Source organism: Aegilops tauschii, chromosome 2 (genome assembly GCF_002575655.3).
Source record: "Aegilops tauschii subsp. strangulata cultivar AL8/78 chromosome 2, Aet v6.0, whole genome shotgun sequence".
Lineage (NCBI taxonomy): Eukaryota > Viridiplantae > Streptophyta > Magnoliopsida > Poales > Poaceae > Aegilops > Aegilops tauschii.
In genome coordinates, this window is record NC_053036.3 from 194068870 (window position 1) to 194096213 (window position 27344).

General features: G+C 49.6%; 1 protein-coding gene and 1 pseudogene across 1 annotated transcript; both read right to left on the reverse strand.

The window, feature by feature from the left end:
• Positions 1-16661: 16661 nt before the first annotated feature.
• Positions 16662-26789, reverse strand: LOC109741122 (cysteine-rich receptor-like protein kinase 10; annotated as a pseudogene).
• Positions 17126-21592, reverse strand: LOC109741123 (uncharacterized). The gene is made up of 5 exons (XM_020300200.4): positions 21238-21592; positions 21055-21154; positions 20438-20584; positions 18565-18750; positions 17126-17634 (listed from the first exon to the last, which is right to left on the reverse strand). The coding sequence occupies exons 2-5, from the start codon at positions 21137-21139 to the stop codon at positions 17603-17605; spliced, it is 450 nt and encodes a 149-aa protein (XP_020155789.1). The 5' UTR covers positions 21140-21154; positions 21238-21592; the 3' UTR covers positions 17126-17602.
• Positions 26790-27344: the final 555 nt, after the last annotated feature.

Consider the following 27344-nt stretch of genomic DNA (forward strand, 5'->3'; position numbering starts at 1 on the left):
GATTCTGACAGATGGCTTGAAGCCATGAAATCTGAGATAGGATCCATGTATGAGAACAAAGTGTTGACTTTGGTGGACTTGCCCGATGATCGGCAAGTCATTGAGAATAAATGGATCTTCAAGAGGAAGACGGACACTGATGGTAGTGTTACTATCTACAAAGCTCGACTTGTCGCAAAAGGTTTTTCGACTAGTTCAAGATGTTGACTACGATGAGATTTTCTCACTCGTAACGATGCTTAAGTCTATCCGAATTATGTTAGCAATTGCCACATTTTATGAAATCTGGCAAATGGATGTCAAAAACTGCATTCCTTAATGGATATTAAAGAAGAGTTGTATATGATGCAACCAGAAGATTTTGTCGATCCTAAAGGTGCTAACAAAGTGTGCCAACTCCAGCGATCCATCTATGGACTAGTGCAAGCATCTCGGAGTTGGAAGATACACTTTTATGTGGTGATCAAACCATATGGTTTTATACAGACTTATAGTGAAGCCTGTATTTACAAGAAAGTGAGTGGGAGCTCTGTAGCATTTCCGATATTATATGTGGATGACATATTAGTGATTAGAAATGATATAGAATTTCTAGATAGCATAAAAGGATACTTGAATAAGAATTTTTCAATGGAAGACCTCGGTGAAGCTACTTATATATTGGGCATCAAGATCTATAGGGATAGATCAAGACGCTTAATAGGACTTTCACAAAGCACATACCTTGACAAGATTTTGAAGAAGTTCTAAATGGACCAGTCAAAGAAAGGGTTCTTGCCTGGGTTGCAAGGTGTGAAGTTGAGTAAGACTCAAAACCCGACCACGGCAGAAGATAAAGAGAGAATGAAAGTCATTCCCTATGCCTCAGCCATAGGTTCTATAAAGTATGCCATGCTATGTACCAAACCTATTGTGTAGCTTGCCATAAGTTTGGCAGGGAGGTACCAATAGTGATCCAGGAGTAGATCACTAGACAACGGTCAAAATTATCCTTAGAGGACTAAGGAAATATTTCTCGGTTATGGAGGTGATAAAGTGTTCGTCGTAAAGAGTTACGTCGATGCAAGCTTTTACACCGATCTAGATGACTTTGAGTCTCAATCTGGATATGTATTGAAAGTGGGAGCAATTAGCTAGAGTAGCTCCATGTAGAGCATTGTAGACATAGAAATTTGCAAAATACATACAGATCTGAATGTGGCAGACCCGTTGACTAAACTTCTCTCACAAGCAAAACATGATCACACCTTAGTACTCTTTGGGTGTTAATCACATAGCGATGTGAAATAGATTATTGACTCTAGTAAACCCTTTGGGTGTTGGTCACATGGCAATGTGAACTATGGGTGTTAATCACATGATGATGTGAACTATTGGTGTTAAATCACATGATGATGTGAACTAGATTATTGACTCTAGTGCAAGTGGGAGACTGAAGGAAATATGTCCTAGTGGCAATAATAAAGTTGTTATTTCATATTTCCTTATATCATGATAAATGTTTATTATTCATGCTAGAATTGTATTAACCGGAAACTTGATACACGTGTGGATACATAGAAAAAACACCGTGTCCCTAGTAAGCCTCTACTAGACTAGCTCGTTAATCAAAGATGGTTAAGTTTCCTAACCATGGACATGTGTTGTCATTTGATGAACGGGATCACATTATTAGGAGAATGATGTGATGGAAAAGACCCATCTGTTAGCTCAACATATTGATCGTTAAGTTTTATTGCTATTGCTTTCTTCATGTCATGTACATATTCATTTGACTATGAAATTATGCAACTCCCGGATACCGGATGAATACCTTGTGTGCTATCAAACGTCATAACATAACTGGGTGATTATAAAGATGCTCTACAGGTATCTCCAAAGGTGTTTCTTGGGTTGGCATAGATCGAGATTAGGATTTGTCACTCCGAGTATTGCAGAGGTATCATTGGGCCCTCTCGGTAATGCACATCATAATAAGCCTTGCAAGCAATGTGACTAATGAGTTAGTTGCGGGATGATATATTACAGAACGAGTAAAGAGACTTGCCGATAACGAGATTGAACTAGGTATGAAGATACCAACGATCGAATCTCGGGTAAGTAACATACCAATGGACAAAGGGAATAATGTATGTTGTCATTACGGTATGACCGATAAAGATCTTCGTAGAATATGTGGGAACCAATATGAGCATCTAGGTTCCGTTGTAGGTTATTGACCGGAGAGGTGTCCCGGTCATGTCTACATAGTTCTCGAACCTGTAGGGTCCATGCTTAAATTTCAATGACGATTTTGTATTATATGAGTTATGTGATTTGGTGACTGAATGTTGTTCGGAGTCCCAGATGAGATCATGGACATAACGAGGAGTCTCAAAATGGTCGAGAGGTAAAGATTCATATATAGGATGATGATATTCGGACACCGGAAGTGTTCTAGGGGTACCAGGTACATATCGGGTCACCGGAAGGGGTTCCGGGCACCCCCCGATACCTATATGGGCCTAATGGGCCAAGAGGGGAAACGCAACAGCCAGCAGGGGCTGCTGCGCCCCCCATATGGGCCTCACCTTAGGAGGAAGGAAAGGGAGAAGAGAGAAGGAAGGGTAGGGATTCGGCCTCCCCCTTCCTTCCCTCCTCCCTCCTCTTTCCTTCCCCCTCCGGTGGATATGGTAAGGGGGGGGGGCAAATTGGACAAGGCCTCCAAGTAGGATTCCTCCTACTTGGGGCGCCCCTTGGCTGTCCCCTCCCCCTCCCACCTATATATACGTGGGGAGGGGGCGCCTAGAATACACACCAACAACTGTTAGCCGTGTGTGGTGTCGGGGCTCAGGAACGACACTTATGGGATCCCTCCGGGAGTCCCTTTTACGGTTAGCGGGGCGTGGAGCTGCGCAAAGAACGGGTCTAGAAGATCAACGCGGGGGGGGGGGGGTATTTACCCAGGTTCGGGCCGCAAACGATGCGTAAAACCCTAGTCCTGCTTTGTGTGTATTTAGTGTTCTTGAGCTTTTGAACTAGCTGCGGTGCATGCCCAGTCCAAAAATTCTGAATCCTCTCTTAGTACGCCTTGGGCCTCCTTTTATATGTCAAAGGGGTTGCCACAGTGGCACACATGAGGTGGAAAGTATGTACAGTGTACAAGTCTATCGCCTGGCACCGTAGGACAAACGCATTTAATGCACCGCCGACGTGCCCTCTTGCTTTATCGGGGACAGCAAAGAAGCTCGTCCCGCCCGTCGCCTCCTCGCCTCCCTCTGACGCGCGTCCAAGCTGATGAGGCATGCAGCGCCATGCTGGCTGGCTGGCTTCTGAGCTGGTGCGGTGGCAGGGTCTTCACGAAGATCTGCATGCCACCATGCAGGTGCTTGGCTAGTTGGCTCTGCATGCTGCCACGCAGGCGCTTGCCTAGTTGGCGGGCTGGCCACCACATCAGAACGGGCGCGGGGCGGCGAAACTCTTTGCAGGTGCGGGCTTGGCCTCGGCCCCGCAGACGCCCTCGACAAGGGCCTTGCCGGGATCTCGTGGGCGTCCCCGGCAAGGGTCTTGCCGGGGGTCTACGGTCGTTCCCAGCAAGATCTTGCCAGGGGTCTTCGTCTTCTGGTTCTCATCTAGGCTTGCAGGCCTTTGGTCTTTACAAAGATCTGCATGCCACTATGCAAGGCACCCCTGAGTCTTGGTCTCGACACTGTTGATGGTGTCAGAGCTCTCAGGCTCAAGGGTGGTGGCCTTGCTGGTGTTGGGCAAGTTGCCCCGGCAAGGCTCTTACCGGGGCCACGTAGGCTGCCCCGGCAAAGGTCTTGCCGGGGAAAGCTCATCTTGTCTCTTCGCTCTTCATGCTTCTGGTTCGAGCATTGCCTGGGCAGCCTTGTACCTTTCCTTCCTCTGCCCCGCCAAGCATGGCCGCAGGCATTGCTACGACTGCCCGTGCACAAGTAAAGGGGTACAGAAAAGGCCCCTACTTTTGTACACCGACAGGAGCCCCCGGGCCTGGGCCACACACAAGCGCAAGGCGTTGTTGGGCCAGGCCCAGAACGGTGCGCGGGCACGCGTTGCAGAGTTTTAACTGTGGTAACTCCCTCGCCAGGTGCGCTTCCCCACGACCCGCATTGAGAGCGTGACGTGGGGGTCGTGCGTGGGGCGGTCGCAGCGTGCTTGCGTCAGCTCATGTGAAATTGTAAAGAGGCGGTCCGCGTCTTCCCCATAAAAAAGAGGAAGCCGTAGGGGCGCGGCTCATTTACTAAGTGGACTCAGGTTGTGGCCATCATGACACCCGTGCCCCACGATCACGGGGCGGGAAACGGTCGTTCCACTTGCCTCCTGAATCCTGGCTTGCCTGCCATGTGTCCCCCATGCCTCAGGGAGGGTTGGTGGTGGACACGGAGGGCACGGGCATTAATGCCGAGGCGGGAGGCCGGGCGCCGCTGATTTGAGCAGCGGGTCGGTCCTGATTCCTCGCGCCCCTGGTGGCCGGATTGGCCGATTGGGGCGGCCGCCCTCAGGTTGGGGGCCGAGCCCGGGACCCGCCCCTCTATAAAGAGGGGATAGGGACGGCGTCCTTTTGCATTCATCTTCTCCTCGCCTAGTCTCTTTCTTCCCTTCGCCATGGTGAGAGGGCACGCCGGTGCTCCAGTAGTGGCGACGAGAGGTTCTGCTTGACGGCGTATCCCCCCTCCTCCAGAGCTCATGGCAGCAGAGCTTGCTGCAAGAGGAGGAGGGGGAGGAGGAGGGAGGGGGCGAGGTCGGGGCCGCCGTGTCGCTCGGGGGAGAGGAGGACGGGGCGGCGCACCGGCCGCGCTTTCGCCAGCGGCCCCTCCCCCAATGGAGGGCCATGCCGAAGACCAGCCCTGCGAGTTCTTCATCAGGCTGCACAAGCCGGTGTGCGGTCACCTCCACCTCCCCACCCCGTTTGCTTGAGTAATGGAGCTTGACCCGCCGCAGGCTTTGAAGCTGCATATGAGGGGCTGTGGGAATGGCATCATGCAGGTCGACGTCGACTTCCCCGCTCCTCATGTCATGTATCTCCGTTGTGAGTGGAAAAACTTTGCCCGCGCCCATAACCTGTCGGAGGGGCTCGTCCTCCACTTCAAATTGATGGAGAACGGCCTGCTCTCCGTCAAGGTCTTCGGGCACTTGGGAACTCGCCTGAGGTGTTGCGCGGAGAGCTCCACTGACAACGAAACTTCCTCCTCAGGCGAGGGTGACGAGGAGGACAGCGACAGTGACGATGAGGGTATCAAGCAAGAGGACGCTGATTCCGACTCCGGCTGACCATTGGTGGCAGCTCCGTCATCTGCATCGTCCTCCTCCCTCGGCCACGCGCCCCACCGAGGGTCATCCTCGCCATGCTCTCCATCGGCGCGTTCCCCGTCGCCCCTTCTTTGCCTTCACCTGCCGCACCTGGGAGGAAAGGGGCAAGAACGGGGATCACGGGGCACTTATCTTTCTTTTAAACTTGTAGGCATTTGCCGAATTTTAATTTCTAAGTAATGTAATCTCTCGAGCCCAGGCTTATGTTCTGCAACATTCGTACTTGTATCAGCATGTTAATGAAAAAGACTAGCCATGCCGGGAACCCGTGAACGGATACGCTCATGCAGAGGCAAAATGCCTTCTTAACACAAATAAACAAGTCCTCCCGGCAAGCCATCCTGCCGGCGCCCTCTGCGCCTGCTGGAGAATCACATCTGCCGGGTTATAGACAAAGGGTCCAGCCCCCCGTCCATCTCCTTTTAGCAAGGGCTACTATGACCACTCCGACCGAAGCAGCGTTTGGGTCGGGGATGGGAGCACCCGAGTTTTTTAAAAGAGAGCGGCGAGGTTTTCTAATGCACAAGTTACAGGTTACGAACATGGATGGGCAAGAGGTAAACTTTATCTGTTTGGTTTGCCGGGGATCGTCGTGCCGGGCGGTCTTCTCAACTTCTTGCCGGAGCCGGGTCCTTGGCGGGATCGAGCGTCCTTGTCGTGGCTGGAAACAAGAGAGGGCAAGAGTATGGACCCTTGGCAGTCCGTTAATATTTTTTGGAATCAAAAAGTAGTACAATACCCTAGATAAGCATGCATATACGTATACACATAATCATGGAAATCAACAGGAAACTATACATACTAAGGGTTTCTTTCCCTGACTACGCGCACAGTCTGCGCCTGGCTTTGTACATAGGGTTACATGCCTTGTCGGCAAGGCTAGTACAAAAAGGGGGTTGCCGGGGCTCCCGACAACCGCGCCTTAGGGGTAAAACTTGCGAAGATGTTCGATGTTCCAGGAATTGCTCACCGGAATGCCATCCTCGGTCTCCAGGCAGACTGCGCCGGGCCTGGTGACTCGTATTACCCGATAAGGGCCTTCCCACTTTGGCGTTAACTTGTTTGAATTCTTGGCGGATTGGATTCGCCGAAGAATAAGGTCGCCTTCCCCAAGGCTTCGGGCGTGAACCGTGCGGCTATGGTAGTGGCGCAAGGCTTGCTGGTAACGAGCGGCTCACACAGCAGCCAGAAGATGATCTTCCTCAAGGAGCGTCACATCATCTTGGCGCGACTGCTCTTGCTCAAGCTCATCATAAGAGAGCACTCGAGGTGACCCGTATATGAGTTCCGTGGGGAGAACTACTTCTGCCCCGTATTCCAGGGAAAAGGGTGTCTGGCCAGTGGCTCGATTTGGTGTCGTTCTGATTCACCAAAGAACCGTTGGCAACTCATCAATCCAGTGCCTTCCGCACTTTTGCAATCTGTCAAAAGTTCTGGTCTTGAGGCCTCGCAGCACTTCCGCATTCGCCCTCTTAGCCTGGTTGTTGCTTCTGGGATGAGCAATAGAAGAAAAACAAAACTTGTCGCCGAGGTCTTGAATGTACTGCATGAAGGTGCAGCTCGTGAACTGCGTGCCGTTGTCGGTGATGACTCTATTTGGCACAACGAAACGGCAAACTAGTCCCTTGAAGAGCTTGACGGCTGATTGTGTTGTCACCTTTCTCACCGGTTCCACTTCCGGCCACTTTGTGAACTTGTCGATTGCGATGTACAAGTACTCAAAGCCCCCGACAGCATGGGGAAAGGGGGCCAGTATGTTGAGCCCCTAGACCAAAAAGGGCTAGGAAAGAGGGATTGTTTGAAGGGCTTGGGCTGGCTGATGAAGCTTCTTTGAATGGAACTGGCACGCTTCACACTTGGTTACTAGGGCAGTCGCATCCTGGAGAGCGGTGGGCCAGAAGAAACCTTGCCGGAACGCTTTGCCGGCAAGGGCTCTTGACCCTAGGTGAGAGCCACACATGCCTCCATGTATCTCTGCCAACAGCTTCAGTCCGTCCTCCTGAGGAATGCACTTCAGTTTCACGCCATTCGGTCTCCTTCTGTATAGGGCATCATCCACAAACTGGTACATGCTGGACCGACAGGCTACTTTCTCTGCATCTTCCTGTTCCTCGGGGAGCTCCCCTATTTGGAGGAAACGGATGGTGCGCTGCGCCCATGTCGGAGCCTGGGGCTCGACGGCAAGAACTAAAGGCTCATCTTCGCCCGTAGGGGCAGCTGCTTCTACGGTCATGGCTTGGGGCCCTGCCTAGGGTTGCTGCTCCCCGGCAAGCTTGGGGCACCCGGCAACGTCCTTGCCGGAGGCTCCTGGGAGCTCAGCGGGAAAGTACTTGCCGGGGCCTCCCTTCCTTCGTTTGTTCTGTCCTGCTGATGGCTCGACGGATGGCTGGGTTAATTGAAGCACAAAGGTACCTGGTTCCACAGGCAACTTGAGGGCAGCGCGTTTCGACAAGTCGTCGACAATGTTGTTCTCTGCTCAGGGAACATGCTCTGCTTGCAGACCGTCAAAACACTCTTCCAACTTCCTCACCTCATCCACATAAGCCTCCATCAACGGGCTCTGGTAATCCTGGTTGACTTGCTTGACGACGAGCTATGAATCACCTCTGATGATGAGCTTCCTGATTCTGAGGTCTGCCGCGATCCTGAGACCGGCAAGCAATCCCTCGTACTCCGCCATGTTGTTCGTTGACTTTTCCCGGGGAAAGTGCATCTGGACTACGTACTTGAGGCGCTCTTCGGTGGGTGCGACGAGCATCACGCCGGCACCAGCACCTTGCAGCGAGAAAGCTCCATCAAAGTACATGATCCAATCACGGCTTGTCTCCTTGCCGGGAAGAGCGGTCTCTCGAACTTCTTCGTCTGGCGTTCAGGTCCATTCCGCTATGAACTCTGCCAGGGCTCGGCTCTTGATCGTTGAAGTGCTTTCAAATTTGAGGCCGAAGCTTGATAGTTCCAACGCCCACTCCACAATCCTCCCAGTGGCATCCGGATTGTGCTTTGCAAAGGGAGGCGGGTGACGACGGTGATCTCATGCGCTTGGAAATAGTGACACAGCTTTCTCGAGGCCATAAGAAGGCCGAAAAGTAGCTTATGTATGCCAGAATATCTTGATCTAGCCCCCTGCAAGAGGGAACTGACAAAATAAACCGGGTGTTGTACCACCTTCTTCTTCTGTCCGACTTCGCCCGCTTGCGCGGACTCCGTCTTGCCGGGACCAGGCTCTGCCGGAGGTTCTGCCTTGCCGGCATCAGGCCCTGCCGGGGAGAGCTCGGGCTCATCATCCGACGGCTCTGCTACTACCGCTGCTTGTTCCTCAAATTCCCTCTGTGCCACTAGCGCAACACTAACCACTTGATTCGTTTCCGCTAGATATAGCAGCAACGGCTCTTGCGGTTTAGGTGCGACTAGTATTGGCATGGAGGAGAGGTACTTCTTCAAATCTTGCAGCGCTGCCTCTGCCTCCGGAGTCCATTTCATTGGACCCGCCTTCTTCAAAACTTTGAAGAAGGGGAGGGCGCGCTCAGCAGATTTGGAGATGAACCTACTTAGAGCAGCAACACAGCCGGCAAGCCTACGGACGTCTTTGACTCGTCTTGGCGCCTCAATCTGCTCAATTGCTTTGATCTTCTCGGGATTTGCTTCGATTCCACGTTGAGACACAAAGAACCCAAGAAGTTTGCCAGATGGGACGCCGAACATGCACTTCTCTGAGTTGAGCTTGAGATTGATCTTGCGTAGGTTGGCAAATGTTTCCTCCAGATCCTGCACGAGCGTGGCCTTGTCCTTGGTTTTGACTACTATATCATCCATATATGCTTCCATATTTCTATGCAGCTGGGGCTCAAAACCAATTTTGAACGCTCAGGCAAATGTCGAACCCGTGCTTTTCAACCTGAAAGTCATCCGTACGAAACAATACGTACCACATGGGGTGATGAACACAGTTTTCTCTTCGTCTTCCTTCATCATGAAGATCTGGTGGTATCCTGAGTAGGCGTCGAGGAATGACAGCAGGTCACACCCGGCAGTGGAGTCCACTATCTGGTCAATGTGTGGCAAAGGGAAAGGATCCTTTGGACATGCCTTATTGATATCCGTGTAGTCAATACACAGTCTCCACTTCCCATTGGCCTTACGCACTACCACTGGATTGGCCAACCACGTGGGGTGGAGCACTCCTCTGACCAAGCCTGCCACCTCCAACTTCCTGATCTCTTCGATGATGAACTCTTGTCACTCCAAGGCTTGCTTTCTGACCTTCTGCTTGACGGGCCGGGCATGGGGACAGATAGCAAGGTGGTGCTCAATCACCTCCATGGGAACACCGGGGATGTCGGATGCTTGCCATGCAAACACGTCGACATTCTCCCGTAGGAAGGCGACGAGCGCGCTTTCCTATTTGCTGTCGAGGGCGGAGCTTATGGTAAAAACTCCACCCGTGCCATCCTCCTTGACGGGCACCTTCTTGGTTTATGGCAGGGCCGCCTTGGACCTCTTGCTCCCGCTGGCGGAGCTCTCTGGCACATCCTCAACGGTAACGCGGCGCTCCGAAGAGGCGTGTTTGCCGGAGGAGGTGCAGGACTCCTTGCCGGGGTCGGAAGTCTTGCCGGAAGGGGCCTTGCCGGCAGAGGCAGAGGCCTTGCCTGTTTTCTTCCCTCCCCGGGCCTCAGCGGCAGGAACAAGTGCCTTGGCGGCAGCCGCTGCAACTGCCTCCCAATAGAGTTGGTCGGCGCAGATGAGCGCATCCTTCTTGTCGGAGGGGACGGTGATGATGCTCATCGGCCCGGGCATCTTCAACGTATTGTAAGCGTAATGTGATGCCGCCATAAACTTGGCCAGCGCTGGGCGGCCGAGGATCCCATTATAGGGCAAGGGGATCTTGGCAACATAAAAAACGATCTTCTCAGTCTAATAGTTCAGCTCGCCCCCAAATGTGACGGGCAACGTGACTTTGCCCTTCGGCTGACTCCTCCCCGGGTTGGCCACTTGAAACGTGCCCGTCTCCTCGAGATCTCCATCGGGGATTTGCAGCCTTTCGATCACAGCGGGCGAGATCAAGTTTAGACCGGCCCCACCATCAAGTAGTATCTTCGTCACCTTGAGGTTGCATATTGTTGGGGAAACCGACAACAGCAAACACCCGACCACAGTTGTGCGGTCAGGGTGATCCTCGGTGTCAAAAATGATAGGCGTGGTGGACCACTTCAGTGGCCTCTGGGCGTCGAATGATGGCTCCGCCGCAGTGACTTCACGCGCCCACTGCTTCAGTTGGCGGTGAGAGGTGTGAAGCGAGGCGCCACCGTCGACGCACATGGCCTCCGTAGCTTTCTGGAACTCGTGCTCGCTGGACTCGTCGTCCTCATCTTGATCATCATCTTCCTCCTTCTTGTCGCGGCCCCGAGCGGGCCTCTCTTGTTGATTATCCTTATCGCGGCGGCCTCCTCGACCGCCACGCTTCTTGTCGGACCACTCAGCACCATCCTGGCCCTTCTCCTTATCGCGCCTCTCATATTCAGCTTTCTGCTTTTCTGCAAGCAGCTCAACCTGCAGGCAATTCTGGAGGTCATGGCCTTTGGTGCGGTGGATCTTGCAATACTGCTTGTTAGAGCCTCCTAGCTTGTCGGCAGCCGCCAAGGCTCGGTAGGCGGCGCACCTGGCAACTTCCTTGCCGGGGTCGTCAACCTTGGCCTTCTTGGCGGTGTCGGGGTCGCCGGATCCCTCGACGGCAAGCACGGTCTTGCCCTTACGCTTCCTGTTGTGGCGTCGGCCCTTCTTTGCCGGGGCGACGGCGTCTTCGTCTGTGGAGTCGGTTTCCGCGCTGGCATCTTCGCCGGGGTACTTCCTTCCTTCTTCAGCCCGAGCGCACCTATCGGCCAGGACATAAAGCTCGGCTACATCCTTAACCTTGTTCATCGCCAGCTCCTCGCGCATCTTGCGGTTGCACACATTCTGATGGAATGCACTGATGACAGCGGCGGGATGAACATTCGAGATGTTGTACTGCACACGGCTGAACCTTTGTATGTACTTGCGTAGGGACTCGCCGTCCTTTTGGGGGATGACATGCAAATCACTCGCCTGGCCAGGAGCTTGGTGGCCTCTGGTAAAGGCGCCAAAAAACTCGTGGCACAGATCCGACCAAGAAGAGATGGAATCCACAGGCAGGTGCATACCCCACGACACGACGTTGGGCTTAAGTGCTAACGGGAAATAATTGGCAAGCACCTTATCGTCGCGAGCCCCGGCAGCTTGCATCGCGATGGTGTAGATGCTGAGGAACTCCGACGGGTGTGTCTTGCCGTTGTATTTTCTCCGACCTCAGGCTTCAACGTGCGGTGGGTGGGCCACTAGAACTGCCGTAGCTCACGGGTAAAGGCTGGACAACCCACCTCGTAAGGTAGGTCACTGGCACCCCCCGGTGTTGGGCGGTCCATAGTGGGTCCCGTGCACCTATCTGACTAATGGCGCGCGTCCCGCCGCCACTCGATAGAGGTCCGAGCGTCTTCCTGAGCTCGCTCCCGAAGGACTTGATGTTGGTCGCAGTGGGCTCGCGGGTCGGACGACGCCGTAGAAACATTGTCGCGGGCGTCGGCCCGGCGAGCCGGCGGCTGCTGTCGTGGCCGTGGGGGAGGAGAGTGCACCGTGGTCGCAGCGTCTCCGTCCCTCCCACCGCCGGCATGCACCGGCTCGACAGAACGCCGACACGAGGGTCCCGCTGGGCGCGGCTCATCTTTGTTTGCTAAGCTGATGAGCCTTCGAATGGTGGCCCTCCACTTCTCGAGCTTCTCCGCGGCTGGAGGGAAGTCGAGGAGTAGTTGCATGCGTGCCAACGCTTCCACTGGCGTGGGTGGCGGCGAAAGCTGCGGGGACCGTGACGCGCTCCGATTTCTAACCACGTTAGAAGGAGCTCTATCATGGTCTCGTTGTCGCGTGCCGTTTCCGCCAGCGTCTGGGCGCGCTTGCCGGCCCGATGTGTCTTGAGAGTGATGCAAAGGGCTCTTCCCGCGGCGGTGTCTGGAGGCACCGACGTCACGGCGTTGCTTGTCACGCGCGGCCTGGGAAGGTCGCGGCGCAGGCGCCGGCTGGGGCGTCCAGGAGGTCACCGCGCAGCCCGTGGGCAGCATGACCCCGCCCCCGGGCCCAGCGGCGCGCGGCTTGTCGTCTCAGGCACGCACGATGCCGCTCGCCTGGCTCCGATTGCGAGAGTGTCGTGGATGCTCGCGGGCCACGCCTCCGCCACCATCCACGACCGCTCCGTCGCCTGCACGCGCTGGGACGGGTGGTTCGGCCCCAGACGAGCCGATCGCCGTGACCGCCTTCTTCTTGGGAGCCATCGCGGCGAAGGAGTCGATGAGTTGACTTCAAAACCGGATTTTCACAGCCTCAGCGCCCCCTACCTGGCACGCCAAAGATGTCGGGGCTCAAGAACAACACCTATGGGATCCCTCCGGGAGTCCCTTCTACGGTTGGCGGGGCGTGGAGCTGCGCAAAGAGCGGGTCTAGAAGATCAACGCGGGGAAATTTTTACCCAGGTTCGGGCCGCAAACGATGCGTAAAACTCTAGTCCTGCTTTGTGTGTATTTAGTGTTCTTGAGCTTTTGAACTAGCTGCGGTGCATGCCCAGTCCAAAAAGTCTGAATCCTCTCTCAGTACGCCTTGGGCCTCCTTTTATATGTCAAAGGGGTTGCCACAGTGGCACATAGGAGGTGGAAAGTATGTACAGTGTACAAGTCTATCGCCTGGCACCATAGGACAAACGCATTTAATGTGCCGCCAATGTGCCCTCTTGCTTTATCGGGGACGGCAAAGAAGCTCGTCCCGCCCGTCGTCGCCTCGCCTCGCTCTGACGCGCGTCCAAGCTGACGAGGCATGCAGCGCCACGCTGGCTGGCTGCTAAGCTGGTGTAGTGGCAAGGTCTTCACAAAGATATGCATGCCACCACGCAGGTGCTTGGCTAGTTGGCCTACAAGCTGCATGCTGCCACGCAGGCGCTCGCCTAGTTGGCGGGCTGGCCGCCACGTCGGAACGGGCGCGGGGCGGCGAAACTCTTTACGGGTGCGGGCCTGGCCTCGGCCTCACAGACGCCCCCGGCAAGGGCCTTGCCGGGATCTCGTGGGCGTCCCCGGCAAGGGTCTTGCCGGGGGTGTACAGTCGTTCCCGGCAAGATCTTGCTGGGGGTCTTCGTCTTCTGGTTCTCATCTAGGCTTGCAGGCCTTTGGCCTTTACAAAGATCTGCATGCCACTACGCAAGGCACCCCTGAGTCTTGGTCTTGACACTGTTGATGGTGTCAGAGCTCTCAGGCTCAAGGGTGGTGGCCTTGCTGGTGTTGGGAAAGTTGCCCCGGCAAGGCTCTTGCCAGAGCCACGTAGGCTGCCCCGGCAAGGGTCTTGCCACGGAAAGCTCACCTTGTCCCTTCGCTCTTCATGCTTCTGGTTTGAGCGCTGCCTGGGCAGCCTTGTACCTTTCCTTCCTCTGCCCCGCCAAGCATGGCCGCAGGCGTGGCTACGACTGCCCGTGCACAAGTAAAGGGGTACAGAAAAGGCCCCTACTTTTGTACACCGACATGTGGCGTCCCCTCCACAGTTTACGCCTCCGGTCATATCTTTGTAGTGCTTAGGCGAAGCCCTGCGCGGATCACTTCACCGTCACCATCACCATGCCGTCGTGCTGATGGAACTCTCCCTCGACACTTTGCTGGATCAAGAGTTCGAGGGATGTCATCGAGCTGAACGTGTGCAGAACTCGGAGTTGCCGTACGTTCGGTGCTTGATCGGTCGGAATGAGAAGAGGTTCGACTACATCAACCGCGACGCTTTCGCTTTCGTCCTACGAGGGTACACGGACACACTCTCCCCCTCTCGTTTCTATGCATCTCCTAGATAGATCTTGCGTGAGCGTAGGAATTTTTTGAAATTGCATGCTACGTTTCCCAACAATGAGGAATATACATATGGGCCTAAACAATTGCTACTGTGAGGTAAGTAACACAATGTAGTGTATTCAACAACTTATAGTGAATGCAAGGTCAACTGACCAAAGAAACCACAAGTAGGGACATCGGGTTAAAGATAACCGACAACATGGAGACGAGGATGTACCCCGATGCTCGCTTCCTTGGAAGGAAGCTAATCACAGTTGGAGGGATGAGTGTTAGCACAAAGTCAGACCAAAACCGCAAAAGAGTCACCCTATTATCCTTGAGATATCACAATGAATGTGATTCTCAATCACTAGTGGTAGACCTTGAGGCGGCCTCCAAACCTTCAAAACTTCTTGGGCAAATCACGACAAGTTGATTCCTCACCAGAAAACTCCTAACACTTATGAGTCTCCAACCTCCAAGACTAACCAGACAAGTGCCAAGGATCCAAATCAAGCTGAACTAAAAGAGTAATTGGTCAACGTGTGAGGAATGAGTGGATCTTGCTTTTGGGATGATTCCCTCTTGAATTTCTCCAAGAATCAATGATTAGGGTTTGGGAGAGGTGGAGTAGAAGTGTGGTGGCTGTGGATGTATATTGCTCTAGAGGTGACCATAGTTCTAACTGAAGAGGAGTGTATATAGCGATATGTGAAATCTACCCGCTATGGTCCAAAATGACATACCGGACAGTCTGGTCGATCTAGACCAGACAACCAGGTAACAGATTATACCAACTAGGGTTTGTGAAGAGCACATAAAAATTTGATCTACTGGACAATCTGGTCTGTCCATAGAGCATTCTAGTCGGCTGAATAGTTGAGCAAACGGTCTGGTCCGGATGGGCAAACTGTCTAGCGGTAACAAAAGGTTCTGGGATGACTGGATTGGGCACCAGACAATCTGGTCCTTTGGATCAGATAGTCTAGCCCCGACCACCAGACAGCCTGATCTAGAAGGACCGGATAGTATGCTCACAACCGAGAGCTTCAGCCGGTTGTAGATGACCTACCGAATAATTCTTCACCTTCGTATGTCCCTTCTTAATGGTGTGGGATCTATATCAACTCAATATCATAAATAAAGGGCTAATATAAGCCTTTGAGGATCCATGACTACGTCTTTAATTTTGGAGAGGGGAGGGGTGGGGGTCGACGATCCTCCATCAACCACCATATATGGCACTAATACCTGAGATATACTCCCTCCGTCTGGAAATACTTGTCACAAAAATAAATATAAATGGATGCATCTAAAACTAAAATATATCTAGATACATCCATTTCTCCGACAAGTATTTCCGGACGGAGGGAGTACTTGCAAACTACATTAGTCCATATAATGTGTGTGTGTGTGTGTGTCATCAACACCAACATCATATGAAGTGCATCATGCACTTTTAGAAAGAGAGATAGAATACAAGGATAAGGAAGGAAGGGATGCAGTGAGTGGGCCCCACATGACACGTGTTGCTCGAGTGAGGCAGCTAACGCGGCGTGAGCAAGCAGACGGTGCTTAAAAGCCTTTTTCCTTATTCTTATCAAACCCTACAACATCAATAAGCTATCATATCAACCATTTTATTAGCTGGTCATCTCATCATAATTATTCCTTGCGATTATTCATACCATCTTTCTTAGACAAACCCACATCATCAACCTATTATTCCATTCATGTGATACACACGATTTTTGGAGCTGGCACTTCAGATCGATTGTTAGATTTAGATTTAGAGTTGAGGAAGAAGGGCATGCTTACCTATTATTTAGGCGACTCATCTATTTCTAAATAGTGAGCTAATCTTTTGTACAAGAATTTTTGAATATGGACTTAAATAATGAAACAGAGGAAGTAATAGTCGGAGTACTAGAGATAAGTTCTCCATTAAGTACTCGAATTTAACTTATTGCGGAGCTTCCTCGAACTGTTAAATGCTAATTTAACACTCCTTAAAAAAGCTAATTTAACACAATTTGTGTTAACAGTGACTATAACAATATATCATAAATATATGTCTCTAAGCATTCTTTATTGGATCGTTACACCAGTTTAGACCTCCTCAATCAAACATCTACATAGTATCAAGACCCAATTTAAGATTGATGACAACCCACCTTTATGTACAAAAGAAAGCATTTTGGCTATGATAAGTTGCATAAATATTTCTGAAACATCTTCAAGCATTTGGATCGATACTCAACGTTTCTCGTGTTCAGGTTTTCATGTCTAACCTGCATCTTAGGTGGATGGTTCTTCGCAAAACAATATATAACCTTCATATTAAAAATTGCACCCATTGGAATACTACAAGTTTAGGCATGTGCAACTCTAGTGATTGACATTTACAAATTTTCAGGCAACTGCGAGTTAATAAAACCGTAGAAAACGGTGAGTCCTAGTCATACTTGTAAAGCTTCAGGTTTCGGCTTATCTAGGATAGGGATCAGTATTAGTGACCTCATTCACTGAGAAATTATCCTCCACGATCACATCAGATTTGTCGTATATATAATTGCCATGTCTGGTATGTTCGAAAACTGAAGTGGAGTCTCTCGCAAAGAAAAATGCTGGTTGTCGTGGTGGCTGTAGTTTTACCCTGTCTCGGGTTAGCATGAGAACAACTGAGGATATGCTCGGTCTGTCATCTGGATCCTCTTGGATGCAAAGAAGACCGATGTGGATGCAGCGCAATACTTCACTTTTGGAGTACTAGATGACCCGGTTGCGCCAATGGCGCAAGAAGCCATTTAGAAGGAATGTTAGTAGTGAATAAGTAAGAGACGTAAATGAAAAGATGATGCAATGTGGATTGTATTACAGATAGTAGAATGGCTTAAACCGGTTAGCGCAAAAAGCTAATTAAAACCAAGAATTATGGTATCGATAACCATTTTATATGCACAAAGATCATTTCGTTATTGGCCAAAGAGAAAACAAATATGTTCATGCCATATTGTTCGAAGCCACTCTCAATAAAATAGCATCCAGTATAACATGAACAGTTTTGAATAATTTGGAATCATAGATATCTAAACAAGCAACATCTACCTTCAGGACCTGATGCATAAGAAATGGTCTCTCAGGAACCATATCCATTCAAGTAGGTTGTAAAGGGAAAGAAAGATAAAGATAAATGATTAACAATGTTGATAGCATGAAGCAAGACATATGGAAACTGAAGCAAATGTGTCACAGATTGCAGAAAAGTATTTCAACCATGAAGATGGGTACGAAAGCTAATATCACGCTTATTATTACACAACTGATTAAGTATAAATAAGTGAAGATATTCATTGCTGTACAATATTTGCATGTAGGCCTAGGATATGGTTCCATTCTTAGTCCATCTGGAGCAGCCCGTATAGTTATTATCTGTGGCATATCTTGGTTTTCAGACCATCTGCAGATGCCCATATAGTTAAAAGGCCAAATGGCACAAAATACAAATTCAGATGAGGAGATATTAGCAAATAAATGCTTAGCATTACAGATAGTACATAACAATCAAATTTTTTCTACTGAATTGCATGTCCTTTTCTCTGAAATTAACGGTCGGGTGGAACATATATATTCACCAAGTATATCCCCTCTTCTTAGACCAAGACGACACAATGAGGTATCATCTGTTTCCTAATTAAACTGTAACCTGAAATCTGTGTGCATACGTGCATGGGCATGTCCATTTATTCCTAATAGGAAAATATGCCAAAACATCGGTCACTTTCTCTTTTGAGCTGGAAAGACCGATCACTTGGATGCATGCAGACACCTCTAATCTAAACAGAGGAACTGAACAATCAGTCACTATGATTTATTAACTATATACATATACATTCCAGTCAAGCGTCTTTTCAGAAAGTGACATGCTTAGCTGTGATTTTCTTAAATATGCGCCACCAAATATTGAAAGGTAGAATAATATCATCATCCTTTTAGTTCCCATCCATATGGAGGAGCATAAAGATAGCAAAAATGTTAGTTTTCTATGCACACCTACTGTAACTCATCCTTTTAGGTGTTTAGTAGGACCTACTTCGTACGTGTCTCTCACTGTAGGTGGGCAATACATTCCCTTGACCAGGTTAGGAATGTCCAAAATATTGTTTCCAAAAATAAACATGAGTTACAGTTTAGTAGGACCGAGAAGGATTCAAGATTATAAAAGGAGCTGGGATACACATTCTTATTAAAGTTATTGGTTCAGATCTGTGTAGCTTTCAGGGGCCTACCAATCAATCCATATGTCCATCCCTACAATACTTTCAGGAGGGTACCACTCAATCCATTTGAGCGTCTCCTTTTTGCATTAATAGAAGAGGAGCTAGCATACCTGCAGATGGTCTGGTGACGGTGAGGTCGCCAGCAAGTAGACCTAGCTGCAGAGGACACCGCCTCCCCCATGCCGCTGGTGGGAAACCACCACGACACGAGCACTCTCGCCGGAGAGGCACCCTCAATCTCCGCTGATGGCTGCTTTCCCTGATAGCTGAGGGATCTGCCGGTGAGGTTCTGACAACTGTTCAAAAGGAGCAAAAAAGCAAGTGTTGATCTATTATTTCCCTCATAGAGCATTGTAAGCACGAGCAGATGTTCACCAAGTGTGTGTTTTAAAATACACTGTAATTGCAAGCAAGTAACAGCGGTGATGTATACTTGTACATACTTCTTCTGTGATCTGAACAACAAAGCGAGCAACACCTCCTTAAAAAATCTCCACACCTCTTAAATCAGTAGGGGGAAAGGGTGTAAGCACCTAGGCGCTAGGGCAAAACAAAACGCATTGCTTAAGCCTGCGCTTAGGCAAGATATGCGCTAGTCAGTGCGAAAATACAAAGTTAACAATTAGAGGTTTTTCCCTGGTCCTAAATAAAAGGATTCGAAAGCCATGTAAATTGTGTAAAGCGGAGCAAAGAAGTAGAAAAGCAGAACATAAATTCAGAAGAAGAAACTGAAGTAATGGACTAAGGTATATGTTTTAACCAAACACTATCATACTTTGGAATATTGTTCCTTGTTTCAAGTGTACAGAAGAACCAAGAGCAGCATGAATCACTTGCCCATAGCATAAAGTTTCTGCATCATAGCATCAAGAAGTTGTATCATAGCATCAAGAAGCACTTTCTGTTTAGTAAACTGCAATTTGGAAGGTTAAGTTGCTGCATCATAGTATCAAGAAGCACTTTTTGTTGGGATCTTAACTTTGTCCATCACGACAGACTGATTACACAAGAAAGACACTGTAAGCAAGTGTTGGAAGCTTCATAGTGTATGATTTGAGACGTTTATCCATCTATTATTTTCCCGTGACAAAAAGGGTGTTGTTAAACAATGGTAATAGTAGAATTTTGGAAGTCTGGCAATTACAATACAGTAAATGCCTATCCTGAAGTTAAAACTAAATAAAACCAGGGTTTAGAAGTGAATTTCACGGATAATTGTTCATGTTGCTTGAATCATAATTGAATCGATAATATGATTTTCCATGTCACATTATTATGCTAACTGGGATTGTAGTAGAAAAGGCAGGATAACAGTACTATACTCCACTCTTTTTCCTATTGGGAAGAACCACCTCTCCTATCCCATTCTCTGGATTTTCATATAGATAACCTTCAATTTTCTCTTTGTTCTTTCCATTTTATTTCAGTAGCTCCTTCAATTCATATGATTGGTTTTGTTTCATCGATGGACCCTAAGCGGTTAATGCATGAACTTGCTAAAATGTTCAGAATGACGCAGTTACTACATCTAATTCAATAGTAGTGTTTCTGCATTAACGTACGTACCTATGGTATGGATGACTGTTTACAAACCTGAGTCATAATTAACAGTGTTGTTAAACAATGGTGATAGTAACTTAATGTGCAGTTCACATGTACAAATTCGAACTGTTATGTTTTAGCTAGGATATGTATGCTAGTTAGGAAATCTTAAAGGAGAGCTGGTAAATATCAAGAGGCATATGCATACAACCGTAGATGATAATTTTTCTGAGAATAACAGGGCTTTCAAGTTGTTGTAGTTGAACAAGATTCATGCATATACTATCTTGCAGGCAGCAAGAAAATAGGAGATCAGCATGTATTTCCATGCATCAACAGATTATTCACATGTCGATTAAGAAGCACATGCAACAAGGATCGATAGGTTGACTAAAGAAGATTAGTTCGCGAAAACATACTGTGTCGTCGCTCAAGGTTTACCTGAAGGTGAGTGAGGTGGCCTGATCTGGTGAGAATCCATAAGAGGAGCTGAAGTGCTGCCGTGATGCGTAGATGGGAGAGAGCGGATCTTGCGGGCGAGGGAGCATATACCTGAGACAGAGCCAGATCGTCGAGTGTTTTCCTTTTCTGAAGATCTAAAAAAAAAACTGTAAGATTTTTTTATGTAAACTTCCATGTGCCTTTGGAATAGCGAAGCAACACTACTGAACATAATAATCATGTTTCTCGGAAGATATTTTTAGAAAAGTAATAAAATTTACTCTTTTAACCAGTTTCTCACCTAGTGTAGAAGAGGCTGCGGATAGGAAGCAAAACCAAAATTAATGTCACTTTGATAGTTGTACCTCACATCCTGCATCACTATCAAGACCAACTATTAGATTTACCATAGACTGTCCACTAAGAGAGGCCAAATATGAAGCGAGCCTTGCTCATTCTCGCTTGATACAAAAACCCAGAAAACAAACTACCACAAACAACTGAAATCTAATACTCTACAGATGCTGGAATTATAGTTTTTACTACAAAAAAATGAAGGCATTAACAAGCTAAGTATCTTGGTTTTAGCTACCAAACCAGAAGGATTGCTACAGTACCTTTCAGTTCAGTAACACAGTTCGGCGAGGATGCAAAGTGGTCTTTGTCGCCTCTACTGCCATCGTTGTAGGAACCCAGACCCATCCAAACCCTAGATGACTGAAAAAATGAATTAGGAGGACATGAATTAGAGGGAGGAGCTCACACAAGGAATTGCAATCAAAAGGGAGGCGGAGGTAAACCTAGTTGTGCTCTGGTGGGAGAGGTGGGTCGTGGGGAGAGGCCGATATTCTGTATCTACGCCAGGCTACTCCCTGCTCCTCGCCCTGCAATCCATCAGATTCCACTTGACCGAAACTCCCCTTCGCCAACGCCTCCCCGTCCGTCACGGCATCCACCGGCTGCAGCTCTCCGGGTTCATCCCTCCATGCCTGGAACCGGAGGGAGGGAAGGAGGAGAGGAAGGGGAGGAAGAGGTGCTGAAGGCGGAGGGGGCGAGGAGGCCGTGAGGGACGGGGAAGAGGAGGAGGCGACGGCGGCATGGAGAAGAGGAGTCGGATGAGAAGGGAGGAGGGAGAGAGACGAGATATTTTCTCTCGCTGCGGGTTCTCTCGCAGCGGACGTGTACCCTTTTTTCTCGCTGCCCGCTCGCTCTCGCTGCCCGCTTGCTAACTGCTCATAGCCGACGTGGATGGCTTGGTCGTGACTAACAACCCCTTCATCCTTTATAAGGTAAATACATTGAGCGATTTGTCAACTATTTGCAATGTCATATCCTTAATCCAGCAGTTATATACCTGGCAAATGAGTATATGTTGTACAATCAGGTAATCAATTTTAAAGTATCCTTGCACAATAAAGTGCTCCCTCCGTCCCAAAATTCTTGTCTTAGATTTGTCTAGATACGGATGTATCTAATACTAAAATGTGACTTGATACATCCGTATCTAGACAAATCTAAGACAAGAATTTTGGGACGGAGGGAGTACTTACATCGCTTAGGAGATTCACTGTGTTATTGAAATCATCCGAACTGTTATTCTTTCTCCTAGTTACAATCTCGAGGATTAAAACACCGAAGCTGAAAATATCAATCTTGGGAGACACATTTCCAAATATTGCATACTCTGGTGCCATATAACCGCTGTGAAAGATTAGGCATTAAACCTAGAAAAACAATAGTGTATAATATTCAACTATGAGTCAATCTGTTTCCACTTACTATGCTCCAGCAACATTAGCTGTCTTGGTCTGAGTATGTCCTCCTCCTAACAGCCTTGCCAACCCGAAGTCTGCTATTTTTGGGTTCATGTTCTCATCCAGCAAAATGTTGTTAGACTTCAAATCCCGGTGAATGATTCTTATGCTCGAGTCTTCATGAAAAGATACAATATTCCCTTGGCAATTCCAATAATGATATTATACCGCCGGTTCCAATTTAATTTCCTTCCCTTCCTTTCATCTGTTTCAATAAAGTCAGAAACTTAATCATGTGGCTCTCTGTAAGAACAACGGGAATCACATTAAAATAGGAGACAAAATCTACAGTGAATGATGATGATGCACTTAAAATACAGCTCTAATATTTCTTGGTCTTATCACAAGTAGTTTCTTCACATTTATTGTTTCAGTAAAGTTTGTAATGACATTCATAGATTCGAAATCAACAAATTCATTCCTTATGCACATTACAAATTATTCCTAACTGTCCTGAAAATTTTCAGAGCACGGACAATTTCAATCTGCAATGACAAGTTAGTTATGACAAAAACGTGTTCATGCTCGATTGGTAATTCCGGATGAAATTACCAAACAGGAAGTTGTGGAGGCACCCGTTTTTTACGAACTCGTAGACAAGCATCACTTCATTCTGATGTGAGCAATACCCCAGTAACCTGACAAGTTTTATGTGCTGGAGCTGAGCCAAAACTTGCAATTCATTGTGCAGCTGATTCAGTCCCTCTCTACTAGTCTGTGAAAGCCTTTTCACTGCCACTTCTTGCTCATTTGGAAGTGTTCCCTGTAACGAACCCGCCTTCCTTAGAAAATAATAAGAGCATCATGGTTCATATTGCACCTAGACTTGTTTGTTTACCTTGTACACAGTACCAAAACCGCCCTCTCCGAGCTTATTCTCCTCGGAGAAGTTCTCTGTTGCCTCTTGCAGTGTAGGTAAATCAAAGATCATACATTTTCCTCTCGCAGCATTATGAAATGCCAGTGCTGCAAGAATAAAGAGCATCAATAAACTGTAAACTCATGGACTTTGAAATCTACAAAATGCTTCTTACCTGGCTGCTTCTTTAAAGGTTTTCTTTTCTTGAAGCAAATAAAAGCAGAAGCAGAAAGTATTAATACAAAGACAATGGTACAGGCCACCGATGCAGAGATCTTTGCTGCTGATCTTTCCTTCTGCCCTGAATAAAGAAAGAAATTTATCTTGTGATTCCGTCCTAAGACTTTTTAATTTTAGAAAAACTTATTTTGTTTTACCATATTTGACCCAATTACTGGATGTTTATTGGTCAGTCGTCAGTGCTCGTAAAGAACGGTCAAGTGTGCATTGTTCAACCTTCAGTATCTTATCCAGTTTTGTTAATTCTGGTAAGTCGACAAGAATCTACTAATAGATACGGGAGTATGGGAGAAGTCTATGAAACAAGGAGTCCAAGATATTGAACTGGAGTAGCATGTGGACTGTGTACTGAGGAAATTTGACAAACACCATGTGGGCAACAGCCACCCCACCGGCCCATTGATATTTCTGAAAATTTCGTCAAAAAAAATTTCTAATCAATAAGTGTGCCATGTTATTACCTCTTTTATTCAACGGCGGTGAAATGTCCACCGGTGACGGCGGCGAAATGTCCACTGGTGACGGTGGCATTCCAGCAAATGCCGGCACCGGAAGCCGCAGAAGAGGGCTGCCTGAGAGCATCTCCAGCCGCACCCCCAATAGGCCCCCTCCAGGCCATTCTTTCGGCGCCGGCGCCAAAAAAACGCCCCAGTCGCACCCTCAGGACGACGAAAAGCGCTGGTTCGGCCCTTTTTTTCGCCCGGTGCGCGCAGGCCGAACCCGGCGCACTGGGGGCGATCGGGGGCTCCGGCGCAAGGGAAAAGCGCGGCTGGCCCACACCCTCAGGTGAAAAGTCAAGATTTTTTCCCCAACTCGCTTTCCACCCCCCGCGCCCTCGGCCGCCACTAGCTATATCCCGGCGCTGCCCGCCGCCCTTCACCGCTAGATAGCCATTCCCCGCCGGAAAAATTGCAGAGGTTCGCCGCGGCAGCCCCTCCAACAGCAGCTGGACGTTTTCGGCCGCCGTTTCCGGCCGCGGAGGGGCAATTTAGCGGCGGGTGCACGCCCACCGGGCACAAGGTGTTAGGCGATTTCGCCGATTTGCCCGCCTCGCCGATGGACTCGGATGACGAGGAAGCGCTCGCCGCGCTGCTGGAGGAGGAAGCCGAGGCCAACGTCCAGGAAGAAGATCATCTGATGGTGCTCGCCGCCCTCGCCCAGCTGCTGGCGAGCAATGAAAAGCCGCGGCGAGGTGGCTCGGCGCCGGGGCGGGTGAAGGCAAAAAACCGGCATCGTCTCGAAGGTTGTTGCATGCTCTACTTTGACTACTTCGCCGATGCTCCACTTCACGGCGACAAAACATTTCGGCGCCGTTATCGAATGAGCCGAAAGCTCTTCCTCAGAATTGTGAATTCCATCCGGGAGTTCGACAACTACTTCACGTGCAAGATGGATTGCACCGGCAAACTTGGATTCACCTCGATCCAGAAGTGCACGACAGCGATAAGGATGCTTGCATACGGAGCTCCCGGTGATTCACTCGACGACTATGGGCGCATAGCCGAGTCCACCAGCATAGAGTGCTTCTACAAGTTCTGTCGGGCAGTGGTGGCAGTGTTTGGACCGCAATACTTGAGAACACCCAATGCGGAAGACACTGCTCGTATCCTAGCACAAAATGCAGCAAGAGAATTTCCTGGGATGCTTGAAGCATCGACTGCATGCATTGGAAATGGAAGAATTGCCCATTTGCTTGGCAGGGGATGTACAAAGGCGGTTGCAGTGTGGTACTTGAGGCGGTGGCCACACAGGACCTCTGGATTTGGCACTCCTTCGGTATGCCAGGAACTCACAATGACATCAACGTGCTGCAGTGCTCTCCTGTCTTTGCCAAGCTTCGAGATCAATGGGCGGCACTACAACAAGGGGTACTATCTAGCTAATGGCATCTATCCGAGATGGTCGACATTTGTGAAGACGATCTCAAACCCTGTGCCAGGAGGCAAGAACGCCTGGTTTGCGAAGATTCAGGAGGCTTGCAGGAAGGATGTCGAGCGGGCATTTGGTGTGCTCCAATCTCGATTTGCTGTTGTCCGGTACCCCGCTCAGACCTGGTCGAAAGATCAAATGTGGGAGATTATGACTTGCTGTGTCATCTTGCACAACATAATCATCGAGAGCGAGCAAGAAGACCCAGTGTTTGACACTGAACCATACTACAGGCAGGGTCCTCTAGCCGAAGTTGATCACCAGCTACCGGTAATCTGGACTGCCTATCTCAGTATGCGTCAGGAGATGCGAGACCCACAGGTGCATCATCAACTGCAGAAAGATCTGATTGAGCATCTATGGAGGCTCAAGGGGGACGCCGGGCGCGACGTGTGATGAAATATGGGTTTTTATTTGTTGAACTATATAATTTGTATTGAACTATTTGTTGTTGTACTATTTTGTTGAAGTATTTGATTTTTCTGTGATGAAATATGTTATAAGAAAAAAAATTACATTGATAATTGAACGTCGAGCACGGCGAACCACGTCGAATATGAGCATATTCTCGCCCATATGGGCCCTTTATTCGCCGAAATGGTACTGAAAAATGAACCAATTTCGATGCCTGGGGCGACGACTGGACACATAACCGCCCCAGCGCCGATTGCGTCGCCGGCTCATCCCTAGAGGGCGATTTTTATGCGGGGCCAGCTGTCTGAGAAGAAAGGATACAACTCGTACCGGTAGTTGCATCGGATTCAAAAAGCCCTTCCGCTCTTCCCCCGCTGAGATACTTGGGCATCATCTGAATTATATCCCCGAGGCAACTCCGGCAGGCGGCCGGCGCCAAGTCCGGCGTGCACTGCACCAGCGCGTAGATCGCGGGGATTCCGCCTCTGTCGAACATCTCCTCGCCCGTGGCAAACCGCTTGGACGAGTTCGAGGACGCGTAGTCGGCGGTGGCGTTCAGGAGCACGCCGACGGCGTTGTCGAACACAACCGTCGGCGCGGACACGTTCCGCGCGTCCGTCTGGAAGATGGACTGGTTGCCTCGCCCGTCGGTGTCGGGCAGGAAGTTCTGGTTGGAGAAGTGGAGGAGGCAGAGGTCGTAGAAGACGGACGCGTCCTTGTTGAAGGCGCAGAGCTGCTGCGCGTCCTGGAAGGCGGTGGTGACGCAGGCCGCGCAGGCGGAGGCGTTGGTGTCGCCGCGGCAGAGCGCGAGGGCGTAGACGATGTCCGGCACGGAGCCCACGCTGCCGGTGGCGAAGAGCGTTGGGGACGCGGATGCCTTTCTTGGGGAGGGTGACGGAGAGCTGCCCGAGGTTGGACTGGTAAGTGCTGTTCGCCGAGTAGTTCCCGCTGTCACCGCACACCTGTGGTTGCGCGGCAGCCAGCCACGCGAAGAAGATGGGCACGAGGAGCACGGCAGTGAGATTGGCGAGGGCGCGGTGGCCCGTTGCCATGGCCGGCGGTGCCGGTGCAGCGGTGTGGTCGGTGAAGAAGAGAAGTTCGTGACGACTTCCATCGTGCCGTGCAAGCTCTTAGGATATGGATGGTTTGACTCGCAACGTGGCGTTGTTTGACATTACAGAGCAAGATGAGAATGACGCATGGGACCCAACGCCTACAAAGTCAAGCTCCTATGGTTGGGAGTGTCAAGCTCGAGGATTTTTAACTATTGAATATGTTGGCACTTTAATCCCAAAGTAAATCATAAGCATGCAAAAATTGGTATGAAGCTCATAACGAAACATAAACATGTGAGCCCGAGCATAATAACATAGAATTGAAACATTTATGAACACACTACACCAGGGCACATGACCAAGTAAACAGGGGATGGACAAATCATACCCGCCAGTGGCTAGGCTAAGGCCCTGGCGGCGGTTTCGCCCTCGGCCTTCTTCTTGGTGGCGACGTCTTCAACCATTGTGCCGGTGTCAGAAAAGTAGTTGAATCTGAGGATGACGACAAGAACGAACCGGGAGCAGTCGTGCCGAGACGCTCCCTAAAAACACTATCGCCCTTAACCCGGTGCAGGATCTCAAAGGACGGGATTCCA